The 16,279-nt window shown below is 38.7% G+C and overlaps 1 protein-coding gene and 1 long non-coding RNA gene across 2 annotated transcripts in view; both read right to left on the bottom strand.

Annotated features, from left to right (window-relative positions):
• Nucleotides 1-1,398: 1,398 nt before the first annotated feature.
• The window catches only part of LOC127874204 (HAUS augmin-like complex subunit 3), a 42,892-nt gene continuing 28,011 nt past the window's right edge, over nucleotides 1,399-16,279 (bottom strand). The window contains exons 10-14 of the mRNA XM_052418428.1: nucleotides 14,756-14,908; nucleotides 9,614-9,710; nucleotides 8,705-8,855; nucleotides 2,289-2,466; nucleotides 1,399-1,651 (exon numbers count right to left, since the gene is read on the bottom strand). Of these exons, the coding sequence (XP_052274388.1) occupies nucleotides 1,514-1,651; nucleotides 2,289-2,466; nucleotides 8,705-8,855; nucleotides 9,614-9,710; nucleotides 14,756-14,908 (717 nt within the window). The 3' untranslated portion in view covers nucleotides 1,399-1,513. The remainder of the gene's footprint in view (nucleotides 1,652-2,288; nucleotides 2,467-8,704; nucleotides 8,856-9,613; nucleotides 9,711-14,755; nucleotides 14,909-16,279) is intronic.
• LOC127874228 (uncharacterized) lies at nucleotides 9,711-12,399 on the bottom strand. The gene is made up of 2 exons (XR_008046720.1): nucleotides 11,884-12,399; nucleotides 9,711-11,738 (listed from the first exon to the last, which is right to left on the bottom strand). It is a non-coding gene; the product is annotated as an uncharacterized LOC127874228 (long non-coding RNA).

Here is a 16,279-nt window from a genome sequence, read left to right as displayed (position 1 = left end):
CTTTGAACTCAAAGTGTGACCTTTGAGATTTTGACAGAATTCTTTCGTGCGACACACCATCCAATGATGGTGAACAAATGTGCCAAATGATTTTAAAATCTCACTATGAATTACATAGTAATGGCCCGGACAAGCTCATTTATGGCCATTTTTTACCTTTGAACTCAGTGTGATCTTGACCTTGGAGATAGACATAAATCTTTTGCCCGACATACTGTCCAATGATGGTGAACAAGTGTGCCAAATGATTTTAAAATCTCACAATGAACAACAGTTATCGCCTGGACAAGCTCACTCATGGCCAATTTTTACCTTTGAACTCAATGTGTGACCTTGACCTTGGAGATATCGACGTTATTCTTTGGCACAACACACTGTTCAATGATAATGAACAAATGTGCCAAACGATTTTAAAATCTCACAATGAATGACATAGTTATGGCCTGGACAAGATCACTTATGGCCATTTTTGAACTCGCAGTTAGACCTTGACGTTGCAGATATCGACGTAATTCTTTTGCATGACACACCATCCGATGATGTTGAACAAATGTGCCAAATGATTTTAAAGTCTCACATTGAACGACATAGTTTTGGCTAGGACAAGCTCATTTATGGCCATATTTTACCTTTGAACTCAAAGTGTGACCTTGACCTTGGCGATATCGACGTCATTCTTTCGCATGCCACACCGCCCAATGATGTTGAACAAATGTGCCAAATGATTTTTAAAATCTCACGATGAACGACATAGTAATGGCTTGGACAAGCTCATTTATGACCATTTTTGACCTTTGAACTCAAAGTGTGGCCTTGACCTTGGAGATATTGACGTTATTCTTTTACAAGACACACCATCGAATGATGTTGAACAAATGTGCCAAATGATTTTAAAATCTCACCATGAATGACATAGTTATGGCCTGGACAAGCTAATTTATGGCCATTTTTGACCTTTGAACGCAAAGTGTGACCTTGACCTTGGAGATATCGACGTCCTTCTTTCGCGCGACACACCGTCCAATGATGGTGAACAAATGTACCAAATGATTTTAAAATCTCACAATGAACGACATAGTTATGGCCCGGACAAGCTCATTTTTGGCCATTTTTGACCTTTGAACTCAAAGTGTGACCTTGACCTTGGAGTTATCGACGTAATTCTTTTGAGTGACACAACGTCCAATGATGGTGAATAAATGTGCCAAATGATTTTAAAATCTCACAATGAACGACATATTTATGGCCTGGACAATCTTGTTCCGCCCGCCCGCCAGCATTCGCCAATCTAATAAGCATTTTTTTCCTTCGGAAAACCTCTAATAACCAGTTTTTTCCTTCGAAAAACCTGGTAAAAAAGACAATAAACTATGCTTTTAAATATGTTATCAACAAAGATAGCTTTTTAAACATTTTATGTAAATGCATGACCTTGTAACTGAATAATAATAAAGCAAGTCGAATCAATTCATGAACTGTCACTGATAGCAAGCAAAGCTTGTCAACTGTGTCTCTAAGATTTCTCCATTCGAGCAGTTGCCTGCAGTCGAGATGAAATTTCCTCAAATGTTTGGTGGAGTTTGGCCGGATTGTTGAAGAAATATGTGAACAGTTTCCTCTCTCTGGTGAGAAGTGGGTCAGCCTTCAAGACCTAAAAGTAAACATTCAAATTCCAAACATACTGTAATAACTCTCAGTTTTCAGACACTAATATTTTCGACACCCCCATTTTTAGCAAAAATTAATAATTTTTCGTTACTCTAGATTTTCAGTCATACAAGTTTTCGTCCTTCATTAATGACACTAAATTTTCTGACAGTTTATTTCATATTGCTATTGTTCCAAAATTCTGCTCTGTTACGCTTATCTGGTGACACTTTGATCATCATTTTTATAACTGGACTAAGGTAATAAAACCAGGCACACAAGTGGCGTAAGGCCATGGATAATTAAATTTGTGTTATTGGGTAAATAACCATTAATACCAGTAATAGACAATGGTTTCACCCAATAGCTTAAAGTGAAAAATACTGGTATATTAAAGTAATTGATTCTACACTGAGTTGCCTTTGATAAATGTCTTTCCCTGTCAAACTTAGACAATGGAACAAGTAACTCCCAATCTAACTACAAATTCCCTTTATCTCAATTACCAATAACCTCTTTTGAATACAAAATTAAGATTTCCAATGACCCGAATTATTTTTTTGCGCAATAGAAAAATAGCAGACGATTTGAAAGTTTTCTTGGCTTTAAAGTTGCGCGCAATCCGTGTTTTTCTATGGTACCTTTTTCTTGTGATCAATGTCCTTCACAAGGTCAAGAATGTTCTGTTCAAGGCGGGCGAGCATCTCACGCAGGCTAATCATGGCCTGCTGTATGGGTCGAGGGGTGAGGGGAGGGGGGCCACTTGACGTGCTAGACTCGGCATAGAGCAGGCTTTCACATTCTCTCACAGATGCCTCACTGAAAAACAATAACAAATATTTAAACTTAAATGAGCCTCATTTTGAGAAACTTGAGAAGGGCTTAATGCATGTGCTTAAAGTGTCAGCCCAGATTACTTAAATGAGACTTTTCTGAAAAAAAAGAGGACCAAGCACATGTGTATCAAGTGTTGTCCAAGATTAGCCTGCACAGTTTGCACAGGCTAATCAGGGACAAAACTTAATGCCTTAATTGTATTTTAATTTAAATGAAGTCCTTTTTAATACAAAAATCAAATTTTAGGCGGAAAGTGTCGCCCCTGAATAGCCTGTGCAGACTTCACAGGCTGATCTAGGATGACACTAAACACATGCATTAAACCTCATTTAATTTCTATCATGGTCTGCTGTAGGGGTCAAGGGGACGTGCTGCACTTGGCGTAGAGCAGGCTCTACGTTCTCTCACCTCTTTGTAAACATGGTCTCAAACTTGCTTTTTTGCTGATTAAACACTTCTTATAAACATAAAATAGAGAAGGTTTATGGCTGTTCTGGAGTGTTCACCAATGCCTCACTGGAAACCAGGTCAGAGTGGGTGTAAATTTGCTTGTGATGTATAATTAAATGCACAATATTTAAGTTTTCATAGAAGACTAGATACCTGTTGGACACGTGTAAAGCGTAAAGTTTGGCTTTTTGTTGAGCCTCGTTCTGGAAAAAAATCATGTGCATAAAGTCTGGTCCCAGATTAGCCTGTGAAATCATGTGCATAAAGTCTGGTCCCAGATTAGCCTGTGAAAGCATGTGCATAAAGTCTGGTCCCAGATTAGCCTGTGAAAGCATGTGCATAAAGTCTGGTCCCAGATTAGCCTGTGAAATCATGTGCATAAAGTCTGGTCCCAGATTAGCCTGTGAAATCATGTGCATAAAGTCTGGTCCCAGATTAGCCTGTAAAGCATGTGCATAAAGTCTGGTCCCAGATTAGCCTGTGAAAGCATGTGCATAAAGTCTGGTCCCAGATTAGCCTGTGAAATCATGTGCATAAAGTCTGGTCCCAGATTAGCCTGTGAAATCAGCACAGGTCAGGGACGGCACTAATGCTTTCATTGGTATTTTTTGTTAAAATGAAGTCCCTTCGTAGCAAAAATCCAGTTATAGCGGAGTGTTATCACTGATCAGCCTGTGCAAGCGGGGCATTTTCTTTCAATACTTCCCTTTTAACGATGAAGTAACGCTATATTGTGCCCATATTTTGTGCACTGAACAGTGAGCAGGGGTCATAGGCCTTGCACACAATAAATGTTGAACACAATCATTAACGTTTATCCTGCTGAATGTTTTTGATTAATAATTCAACATTTTCATAGGTTGAAGTACCCGGTAAGTTACATTCTGAACAAGTTTATATGGACACACATATACACGTAAGCTACAGGAAAAATATTTTGACCTCGTAACAAGATGCCTGAGTGTGTACTTGACAAATCGGGCAAATGATTGCCAACATAACAAGATGCCTCAATGTGTACTTGACAAATTGGGCAAATGATGGCCAACATAACAAGATGCCTCAATGTGTACTTGACAAATTGGGCAAATGATGGCCAACATAACAAGATGCCTCAATGTGTACTTGACAAATGGGGCAAATGATGGCCAACATAACAAGATGCCTCAATGTGTACTTGACAAATTGGGCAAATGATGGCCAACATAACAAGATGCCTCAATGTGTACTTGACAAATTGGGCAAATGATGGCCAACATAACAAGATGCCTCAATGTGTACTTGACAAATTGGACAAATGATGGCCAACATAACAAGATGCCTGAATGTGTACTTGACAAATTGGGCAAATGATGGCCAACATAACAAGATGATGCCTCAATGTGTACTTGACAAATTGGGCAAATGATGGCCAACATAACAAGATGCCTGAATGTGTACTTGACAAATTGGGCAAATGATGGCCAACATAACAAGATGCCTCAATGTGTACTTGACAAATTGGGCAAATGATGGCCAACATAACAAGATGCCTGAATGTGTACTTGACAAATTGGGCAAATGATTGCCAACATAACAAGATGCCTCAATGTGTACTTGACAAATTGGGCAAATGATGGCCAACATAACAAGATGCCTGAATGTGTACTTGACAAATTGGGCAAATGATGGCCAACATAACAAGATGCCTGAATGTGTACTTTACAAATTGGGCAAATGATGGCCAACATAACAAGATGCCTCAATGCGTACTTGACAAATTGGGCAAATGATGGCCAACATAACAAGATGCCTGAATGTGTACTTGACAAATTGGGCAAATGATGGCCAACATAACAAGATGCCTGAATGTGTACTTGACAAATTGGGCAAATGATGGCCAACAAAAAATATTAGCCGCCCTCTTGTTATATGGGCTGTAATTCATGTGCGTTATATGTCATTTAAGACTAGCCTCTGCAGTCTGCACATACTCATCAGTGACAATTCTTTCCGCAGAAACTGGATTTTTGCGAATAAAGGACTTCATGTAAACAAAAATAACGTAACAAGAGCACCGCCTTGCGGGTGCAGACCGCTCATCTATTTACTTTTTAAAGGTGAAGGGACTCTCATTTTCAATCACAAAGGAGGGAGGGGTGGAGTGAAGAGGGGTGCATTGTGTGGGGGTGTGGACATTTATTACATTTTCTTCCAAAAATACGAAAAAAAGGAAAAAAAAAATCGGGGGGGGGGGGGGGGAGGGTGGTGGGGGGGGGGGGGTGGGGGGGGATTGGGGGATTCTTGGGTGCGATGGTTGGACGGTATTTCAAACATAAAATAATGAAAATAAATATTTGTGTTTTTTAACCGTTTCAACAAAAAAAAAATGGGGGGGGGGTGCGGTGGGGGGGTATAGTATGAGGGTGTGGTGGTAATTTGTGAGATGATCTTAAAAAAAAAAAAAAAAAAAAAAAAAAATTAGAGGGGGGAGGATTCGGGTGGGGGGAGGGGGGGTGGGGGGGATTCTTGGGTGCGATGGTTGGACGGTATTTCAAACATAAAATAATCAAAATAAATAGTTTTGTTTTTTAACCGTTTAAAAAAAAAAAAATTGGGGAGGGGGTGGGGGGGGGGGGGGGGGTATAGTGTGAGGGTGTGGTGGTCATTTGTGAGATGATCTTAAAAAAAAAAAAAAAAAAAAAAAAAAAAAAAAAAAAGGGGGGGGGGGGGAAAGCATGGGCGATGGTTTGGGTGGAGTCTATTGTGGTATGTCAGGTAAGAGTAGTTTTGTCAAAGTATCAATCAAATCTAATCATAAATAAAGAAGTTATGGCAATTTTAGCAAAATTTAATAATTTGACCTTGAGAGTCAAGGTCATTCAAAGGTCAAGGTAAAATTCAACTTGCCAGGTACAGTAACCTCATGATAGCATGAAAGTATTTGAAGTTTGAAAGCAATAGCCTTGATACTTAAGAAGTAAAGTGGATCGAAACACAAAATTTAACCATTATATTCAAAGTTACTAAGTCAAAAAAGGGCCATAATTCCGTAAAAAATGTCATCCAGAGTTATGCAACTTGTCCTTTTACTGTACCCTTATGATAGTTTGCGAGTGTTCCAAGTATGAAAGCAATATCTATGATACTTTAGGGGTAAAGTGGACCAAAACACAAAACTTAACCAAACTTTCAATTTTCTAAGTATAAAGGGCCCATAATTCCGTCCAAATGCCAGTCAGAGTTACATAACTTTGCCTGCACAGTCCCCTTACGATAGTTAATAAGTGTTGCAAGTATGAAAGCAATAGCTTTGATACTGTAGGAATAAAGTGGACCTAAACACAAAACATAACCAAATTTTCAATTTTCTAAGTATAAAAAGGGCACATAATTCTGTCAAAATGCCAGTCAGAGTTACATTACTTTGCCTGCACAGTCCCCTTATGATAGTTAGTAAGTGTTGTAAGTATGAAAGCAATAGCTTTGATACTTAAGGAATAAAATGGACCTAAACACAAAACTTGACCAAAATTTTCAATTTTCTAAGTATAAAAAGGGCACATAATTCTGTCAAAATGCACGCCAGAGTTATCTAACTTTGCCTGCCTAGTCCCCTCATGATAGTAAGTAAGTGTACCAAGTTTGAATGCAATAGCATTGATACTTTCTGAAAAAAGTGGACCTAAACGCAAAACTTAACCAAAATTTTCAATTTTCTAAGTATAAAAAGGGCACATAATTCAGTCAAAATGCACGCCAGAGTTATCTAACTTTGCCTGCCCAGTCCCCTCATGATAGTAAGTAAGTGTACCAAGTTTGAATGCAATAGCATTGATACTTTCTGAGAAAAGTGGACCTAAACGCAAAACTTAACCGGACGCCGACGCCGACGCCAAGGTGATGACAATAGCTCATAATTTTTTTTCAAAAAATAGATGAGCTAAAAACAGAAAGTGTTGTCCCTGATAAGCCTGTGCTGATGGCACAGGCTAATTTGGGACAACACTATGAACATCCATAAAATACTGTTTTCCCAGAGTAACTCTCAAATAGAATTGGCCTATGGTTAGCTAGAATACACCAGTGCTAAAAAAAAGAACGCAGAGTTACCAATGCCTGGCCAAATGCCAGACAATGTCCGTTACAGCAGATTACGTGATCGATACTGGCGCTCTATGTTGAGTCCACAGTCCAATGGAGCAAGGCATGCCACATGTCATGATGTGCCTTAAAAGTCATCCCAGATAAGCCTGTGCAGCTTGCATAGGGATGACACTTAACCCTCTGATGGCATTTTTGGTTTTAGGAAAGCTTCAACTCGGCCAGACAGACAGGCTAACCTAGGACGACACTTTACGCACATAAAGTGCCATTCGCATAAAGCCTGGTTTTCTCAGAGGCTCACATATAATTTGCCTATTAAGTATGGAAAGCAAGAATACCCAAGTTCTAAAGAAAGAACAACAGTTGTTTCGATGCCATAAAATGTCCAATACTGCAGATGTATCTGATCCATGCTGTGGGTTATGAACTGCCGAATCTGGGACGACACTTTACGCACATGAATTAAGCATAGTTTCCCTAGAGCGAGGCTCAACTATACATCACCTGTTAACAACGGTCAGCTTTAATACGTATGTGAAAATATAGAACAAGAGTGGTTCAAATTCCAGACGATGTCCCTTACAGCAGATGTATGTGATCCATACTAGAACTGCTAGTTGACTCCATGCTGCGATAGAGCTGAGAATGCCTCTGTGTGGATAGTGCCCTCCCAGATTAGACTGTACAATCCACACAGGCTAATTAGTGACGATACTTTCTGATTTAATGTTTTTTTTGTTTCAAGGAAGTCTCGATGAAAGTGTTGTCCATTGTCGTAGGAAACGACGATTAATGCACATTTATAAGGCTGCACAGACTAATACGGGATGACACTTGACACACATACTGTAAATGTATAGAAATTCGTCAGTATGAAATTTGAAAAAAATTGAAAATGAAAAAAACAACTAATTGGTACATACGTAATTTCGTGGATTTCAATTTTTCGGGGAAGATTGACAGTCATAATAATTAAACTTTTCTTAAAACAACCAGAGTAATAACGAAGAATAATCTGCTAATGTGTGTTGACAGCAAGGCTTGTGATTAATGTGCACTGAAGCATGAAAGTGTTGCCGATAATTGTAAATAAGAGGGAATAAGCGGCGATCTTGTGGGTCCCCGCTCGCTAATTGCCATCAATGTTGTTTTGACAATATTTGCAATTCTCTGCTCAATCGGTCCCCTAGTAGTAACAATTGAGTAATAAGGTCCCCAAAATACAGGTGTGAAAACCGTTATGTCTCTTTTAACTTTAATTGGCACTAATTGACATATTTGATAAATCTGCAAACTGTTAATTTGACGACGTCACGTAAAAAGAGAACAATCATTGATGTACAGTTTAAATTCCGTGCTTGATTTAAAAAGTATTATTACCCAAACACTTATCAAGAAAACAACATATTGTATTATCTAGCATATCTCAATCAAATATCTCAGATAAACGAAAACAATAGAGAATGCTGGCAATGACATTTGGAAAGGACCTATTTCGGATTAAAAATGTAAACATAATAGTTGGTACTTGGAATTCGTGGTTCAGAGGAACAACGAAATCCACGAAAATTCGTACCACACGAAATTGAATGGTTTTACAGTATATTAGGCCATGTTTTCCCAGAGCAAGGCTCATATAAGTGGACTGTTAACAAATAGCTCAGTGCAAAAAAGGTGACCTTACAGCATGTGAATGTGATCCATACTGGCACTGCTTGTGAACTCAAGGCTGCGATGGAGCTGGGAATGTCTCTGTTGCAACTGGCCTGCATTCTCCACCAGTGAATTGTACGTCAGGAAGAGTTGTCTGCCCCCTGCAGCTTCCACACTGTCATCTGAACACAAAATAGAACAGAGATGATTTAGCATGGACACATTTTAATAAAAGACAATGACCTTCATGTGCGAAGGCAAATACAGCTACATGTATTTGCATGAATGAAATAACTGATAAACTTGTTTTGTAGTTTTTTGGGCATACTGTAAAATAATTATTATTGGTGGGACATGAATTTTGATTGATTTTGTGGGTTGACGGTTCACACAAACACTTTGGAAAATGACCCTCGCAAATTCTTAATTTTTATCCAAGGTAAAGCATGTAACTATTGTAGCTATATCTGCTGTCTATAAAGTATATGCAGTGTCATGCCCAAGTCATCATGTGTATGCAAAATGTGTATTCTTCTTTATAAGGTACCCTTAAAAAGCATTTTCCCAATCAAGAAAAAATTAAAAAATTCGCAATTGCCATCGGAAAAAAAATCAAAAGCAGGAAAAGTTGAGTCTATTTCATTCCAAAAAGGCATAATCTGCAAGTGAACAAATGATAATTGAAACCAAACATTTTAGGAAAAAATGCATGTAAAAGAATACTAAGATTATTTTTTGCAATTAAATACCAAGCATTTTAAAAGACCCATAGTTTTCAATCTGAGGAATTCACAACACAAATTTTCCTATTTTCAGAGTAGTTTGGGACAATTTTTCCCAAGTGGCGCAGTACCGATACTTTTCACAATTGGGAAAAAAGATGGCATGATATGGCATGATCAGGTAATTTATGGTTAAGACATCCAGTGAGTCATGTTACCCAACATATGGTAGAGTCTGGCGGTACTCTTGTCCCTCGAGTCGATAGTCTCCCGTTTATGCCGGGCTGGAGTAAGGGAGGTATCTGCCATCACGTGCTACAGGGAACATAATGGGAATACTGTGTCTCATTCTGGGAAAACTGGCCATAATGCATGTACATTAAGTGCCCTCCCTTTTTATTTATCTACCAGCGCTTCCGTTAGCTTTTAAAAGTTGGAAGTCCTGACTTCCAAGCCTAAAATTTTGGACGTCCCAGACATACATTTTGAATTTAAGAATTTTAATATACGTACATGTTCCAACTCTATCCATTACCCGATAATCCAGTATAATTACGATTAATATTTTCAAAACCAAAGTACGGCCAATATTGACGTCTGCAAATGTCCGCCATTTTACGCAAGTGCATATACAAATTGGATTGTGGGATGGGGGAACTCCCATTGAACATGCGTTAATCATTGACGCAATTTGAGAGCATAGAGCACTGGTTCATATTTAGTAATTACGACAAATCAACGACTGAATTTAAAATGTTACATGTACCTCCTTTCAGAAAAGTTTGCGTAGGTGAAAGCGAATTTCAAAATACAAAAGCGCGTCTTTCTTAAAATTTTACAGAGTACACTTCATTCCGAATAACAGTATAACTTGTCAGGTCATTCATGGCCATCATGCATGTAGACCAATATGTTTACATAGTTTGGCAATCTCAAAACACGTCATTAAACTACTTATTGCATTATGTGTTATGGCCGTTGATATAACAAAATACATGATTCAATTTTAGTATTTTCAAATGTGTATAATTAAACGTGTTATCCGAAATCATTTCCAGATTGTATTATTCACGGAGAGTTAGGAAAATTCTACCAACAAATAAACATTTCTCGTGTATTGCATGTACAGATGAAAATCATGGAAAAATTAGACTTCATGAACAACATCATGTCATTCTTCCTCGGGGAAAGCGTGGACTTGATTGATGAATAAAAACTTAGTAGCATAAAAACTTAGTAGCGCAGAGGTCGCTTATATGATTGTATACAGCTTCACGTGGGGTCGGCGTGTATTCGGCTGCCTGAGCACTGATTGGGGGATGCGCTTACCAAGAAGAATTTAATTGACAGCTGGAAAAATCAATATTGGCCACTCGCTCAGGAATTCATTGAGAACAGTACCTCTTAGGCGGCGTTAACAGTCTGAATAACCCGATTTACTGTTGACATGTGTATGTGATGTGTATTAGGAAATAGCGTACATGCGTATTATCGAAGGTCCATGGGACTTCCATTTGCATTATGGAAGTACGACTGCCGTTTTCGGGCATAATTTACGCCCGGACGTCCACTAACGCAAGTGCTGATCTACCCACTTTAAAGTATTTTTCATTTATAGGAAGTCTTTTCAAAATAGAAGTCAAGTCTAGGCATAAAGTGTCGTCCCTGATAAGCCTGTGCAGACTGCACAGGCTACTCTCAGACGACACTATTCCCAGGAGCATTAAGCCCAGTTTTTCCAGAACGCAGCGTAAATGATTCCAGGCCCTATGGCTTTGAACATTCTTCAGAAAATTAATTGTTCACGTAAATATGACAGCTAAAATGCAGCAAGAAAACACATTTAAAATTTTTTAGAGGATAATACATTTAAGCTCTAGTTTTTTGCAAATATGGAACATGCAAACTTTGTGAACAAAATAAAATGTAATTTTTTTGCATGTAAAGCACAAGAAAGACAAGAGGGCCATGATGGCCCTGAATCGCTCACCTGACTCATTAAGATCAGATGAAAACTATGACCTCTATTGTCTACACAATGTTTTTCTATGATTTGACCTAGTGACCTAGTTCCTGACTCTAGATGACCCAAATACAATCCCAATCCAGATTTCATCAAGATAAACATTCTGACCACAGTTCATAAATATTGGATGAAAACTGTGACCTCTATTGTCAACACAAGGTTTTTCTATTTATTTGACCTAGATTTTTACCCCAGATGACCCAAATACAATCCCACCCAGATTTCATCAAGAATTCTGACCAAATTTCATAAAGGTTGGATGAAAACTGTGATCTCTAATGTCTACACAAGGTTTTTCTATTATTTGACCTAGTGACCTAGTTTTTGACCCCAGATGACTCAAATAAAATCCCAACCCAGATTTCATCAAGATAAACATTCTGACCAAATTTCATAAAGATTGGATGAAAACTGTGACCTCTATTGTCTACAGAAGGTTGTTCTATTATTTGACCTAGTGACCTTGTTTTTGACCCCAGATGACCCAAATACAATCCCAAACCGGATTTCATCAAGATAAACATTTTGACCAAATTTCATCAAGATTGGATGCAAACTGTGACCTCTACTGTCTACACAAACAAATTGTTGACGGACGGACGCACGGACAAACGCAGGCACGCACAACGGACGCCGGACATCACACAATCACATAAGCTCACCGTGTCACTTCATGACAGGTGACCTAAAAATATGTGTCGGAGATAAACATGAACAGTTGTGGCTAAAATCCCATAGAAACAAGGGCTGTTTGTAAAACATGCATGCCCCCCTATATGGGCTATAAGTTGTAGTAGCAGCCATTGTGTGAATACGTTTTTTGTCACTGTGAATGGTGGTGGTGGTGGTGGTGGTGGTGGTGGTGGTGTAGTAGTAGTAGTAGTAGTAGTAGTAGTAGTAGTAGTAGTAGTAGTAGTGGTAGTAGTAGTAGTAGTAGTAGTAGTAGTAGTAGTAGTAGTAGTAGTAGAAGTAGTAGTAATAGTAGTAGTAATAGTAGTTGTAGTAGTAGTAGTAGTAGTAGTAGTAGTAGTAGTAGTAGTAGTAGTAGAAGTAGCAGTAGTGGTAGTAGTAGAAGTAGTAGTAGTAGTAGTAGTAGTAGTAGTAGTAGTAGTAGTAGTAGTAGTAGTAGTAGTGGTAGTAGTAGTAGTAGTAGTAGTAGTAGTGGTAAAAGTAGTAGTAGTAGTGGCAGTAGTAGTAGAAGTAGTAATAGTAGACGTGGTGGTGGTGGTGGTGGTGGTGGTGGTGGTGGTGGTAGTAGTAGTACTAGTAGTAGTAGTAGTAGTAGAAGTAGTAGTAGTAGTAGTAGTAGAAGTAGTAGTAGTAGTAGTAGTAGTAGTAGTAGTAGTAGTAGTAGAAGTAGTAGTAGTAGTAATAGTAGTAGTAGTAGTAGTAGTAGTAGTAGTAGTAGTAGTAGCAGTAGCAGTAGCAGTAGCCGATGCAGTAGCAGCATTACAAGACCAATACTTAAGAATGATCAAATGGGAAAAGGTAACCTAGCACTGGCAGTAAATATGGGGCTCATTTACAGGTCAGATTTGGAATCTCTGCTGTAAAATGAGATTTTGAATGAATTAAAGGGAGGCAAATCTGTAATAAAAAGAACATGCATAAACCGTAGTTGTTTCCCTTGTTTGAACCATGCTAAATCCTTACAAGTTTGGAAAGAATTGGATGAAAAATTTGGACTTCATTGCATAAACACCATTTTCTCAATTCAAGGGGATGTAATTCTGTACTTCATGGACCAATAATGCTCATTTTTTTGTAGGGTTCGTGTCCTCATTGATATAAAGACACTGTGCAAATTTGGAAAGGATCGGACAAAAAATGTGGAAGATTTTTGAAAGTTTTCACAAAATAGGCAAAAACGAATAAACATGCAAAGTTCAACGAGCTCCTGCGGCCATGTTTTTTGACGAATCAAATTTCTTTGAACAACTTTTTCAGGGGAGCCCTCAAAGGTCATCCCTGTGAAATTTTTTGAAAATCTGATGAGCGGTTTCTGACAAGAAGATTTTTTAAGGTTTTTACCATATATGGTCATGGCGGCCATCTTGGTTATGCGATCAAATTTTTTTTAACAATTCTTTTGTCCCATGACCTAGGGATGCTCCACATGAAATTTAGTTGAAATTGGCTCAATGGTTTAGTAGAAGAAGATGTTTACAAATTGTTTACAGACAGACAGACGGACGGACGGACGCCGGACGCTGAGTGATCACAATAGCTCACCTCGAGCTATCGCTCAGGTGAGCTAAAAACACAAAACTCATCTCCATACTAAAATCCTATAAACTCGGGTTTTGATGTTATCACTGAATATATTTTGTATGATTATCTAACATCCAATAGTCATTCAAACTGTAATCAATCATTACAATATTACTAGATTATAATTGAAGACAATTTGAGGGAAAGCCAAGTATTTGAAAACAAATATTACATAAGCCTTGCTCTGAGAAAATAGGTTGTTATGCATGTGCGTCAAGTACAGTCCCAGATTAGCCTGTGCAGTCTGCACATGCTCATCAGGAGAAAAACTTTCCTCTTTATTAAAAAGTCTTTGATAAAATATTTTGCTTAAAGGAGGTCTATCCTAAACAAAGTCCAGCCCGAGAAGAAAGTGTTTCCACTGATAAGCTTGTGTGACTGCACGGGCTAATCTGGGACACCACATTATGCACATGCATTAAGCCCCATTTTCCCAGAGCGAGGTTGAACTATGATATGCCCTACCAGTCTGGCCTCAAACTGTGTGAGGCTGAACTATGATATGCCCTACCAGTCTGGCCACAAACTGTGTGAGGCTGAACTATGATATGCACTACCAGTCTGGCCTCAAACTGTGTGAGGCTGAACTATGATATGCCCTACCAGTCTGGCCTCAAACTGTGTGAGGCTGAACTATGATATGCCCTACCAGTCTGGCCTCAAACTGTGTGAGGCTGAACTATGATATGCCCTACCAGTCTGGCCTCAAACTGTGTGAGGCTGAACTATGATATGCCCTACCAGTCTGGCCTCAAACTGTGTGAGGCTGAACTATGATATGCCCTACCAGTCTGGCCTCAAACTGTGTGAGGCTGAACTATGATATGCCCTACCAGTCTGGCCTCAAACTGTGTGAGGCTGAACTATGATATGCCCTACCAGTCTGGCCTCAAACTGTGTGAGGCTGAGCTATGATATGCCCTACCAGTCTGGCCTCAAACTGTGTGAGGCTGAACTATGATATGCCCTACCAGTCTGGCCTCAAACTGTGTGAGGCTGAGCTATGATATGCCCTACCAGTCTGGCCTCAAACTGTGTGAGGCTGAACTATGATATGCCCTACCAGTCTGGCCTCAAACTGTGTGAGGTGGTTTTGCAGCTGAGAGAACAGGCTCGTCAACAGATGATGGATTTCACGATGTTGTCTCAACTCCAACTCCAGTGCCATGGTAACAAACTCATTTCGAGACCTTTGCACAATCAGCTGGGTTATAACCTGAAATTCAAGAGACTTTACATGCTGACAATACTGTTATGGTGAAATACTCAACATCTTGTTCTATTAATAGCATTATTGTGCAGGCTGTATGTCTTGTGTATGCCTAAACATTTTTGGGTATAGCTTGTTTCATCTCCCTTTTTTACATCCAGTGCCTACCTAAAGTGACAGTCCATTCTTTTAGTCTATTGCCTGCCTCAACTCTGTTACTTTTTGTCTAGTACCTGCATAAACTCTGTTGCTTAAAGTCTATTACCTGCAAATACAGGTAATTGAAAAGTGTATGAGTAAAACGGTTAATCAAGTGTTGTATAATAATAGTGCTAATTATACACATTTGAGACTATTACAAGATAAATGTAGAGAAAGTTAAATGCCATTAGGTGCGACCATGCATGTCACTCAGCTCTCAGCTATTGTGGAAAAAATTGTGGCCAAATATGCTTTTTTTACCATGAAACATGAATGTATCTATTTTGAGGCAAAATTTCACGTCTTTAAACAATTGTGAAATGGAAAGACAGAAAAAGTACAGTAATCAGTCCAAATATGAGGTCAAGTGCCACCTTTTAAAGGGGCCTTTTCACAGATTTTGGCATTTTTTAACTTATTCATTAAATGCTTTATATCGATAAATGTAAACATTGGATCGTAAAAGCTCCAGTAAAAAATCAAGAATAAAATTAAAAAAAGGAAAAGAATATTGCCCGGACCAGGTTTCGAACCAGTGACCCCTGGAGTCCTGCCAGAGTCCTGAAGTAAAAACGCTTTAGCCTACTGAGCTATTCCGCCGAGTACATATACATGAAGTATTTTATACCTAATATAAGCAATCTTCGTAGTTTCACAAAATTTAACGACAAAAACAGAACTCTCCAAATTATTCAATCGTTTCGCGTTGCAACGCTTTATAATTTTTAGGTTTTTAAATCGTCAAAAGATGCATATAATGGCTATATAAGACCATGGTAAATGTTCAGTATTACTGTTTCCTCACAAATATCATAACTAAAACGAAAATTTGCGAATCTGAAACAACTTTTTTCAATTTTGTCAATTTACCAAAGCGTGAAAAGATCCCTTTAACGTACAAAGGCCCATCAGTATTCAACGCAGGCAATAATTGAGCCACACTCGGGGGAAACTGGGCTTAATGCATGTGAGTAAAGTTTTGTCCCATAGAAGTCTAGGCAGTCCTTATCAGGGACGACACTTTCTGCCTAAAGAAAAATCATTTAGAAGAGACTTCCTTTAAACAAAAAAATTCCATATGAAAAGTGCCATCCCTGATCAGCCTGTGCAGACTTCACAGGCTAATCTAGGACGACACTTTACGCACATGCATCAAACACCATTATCCCAGAGTGA

Source organism: Dreissena polymorpha, chromosome 3 (assembly GCF_020536995.1).
Source record: "Dreissena polymorpha isolate Duluth1 chromosome 3, UMN_Dpol_1.0, whole genome shotgun sequence".
In the NCBI taxonomy this organism is placed as follows: domain Eukaryota; kingdom Metazoa; phylum Mollusca; class Bivalvia; order Myida; family Dreissenidae; genus Dreissena; species Dreissena polymorpha.
The sequence above is the reverse complement of the archived record's forward strand: the minus strand, read 5'-3'. Positions and strand labels throughout refer to the sequence as shown.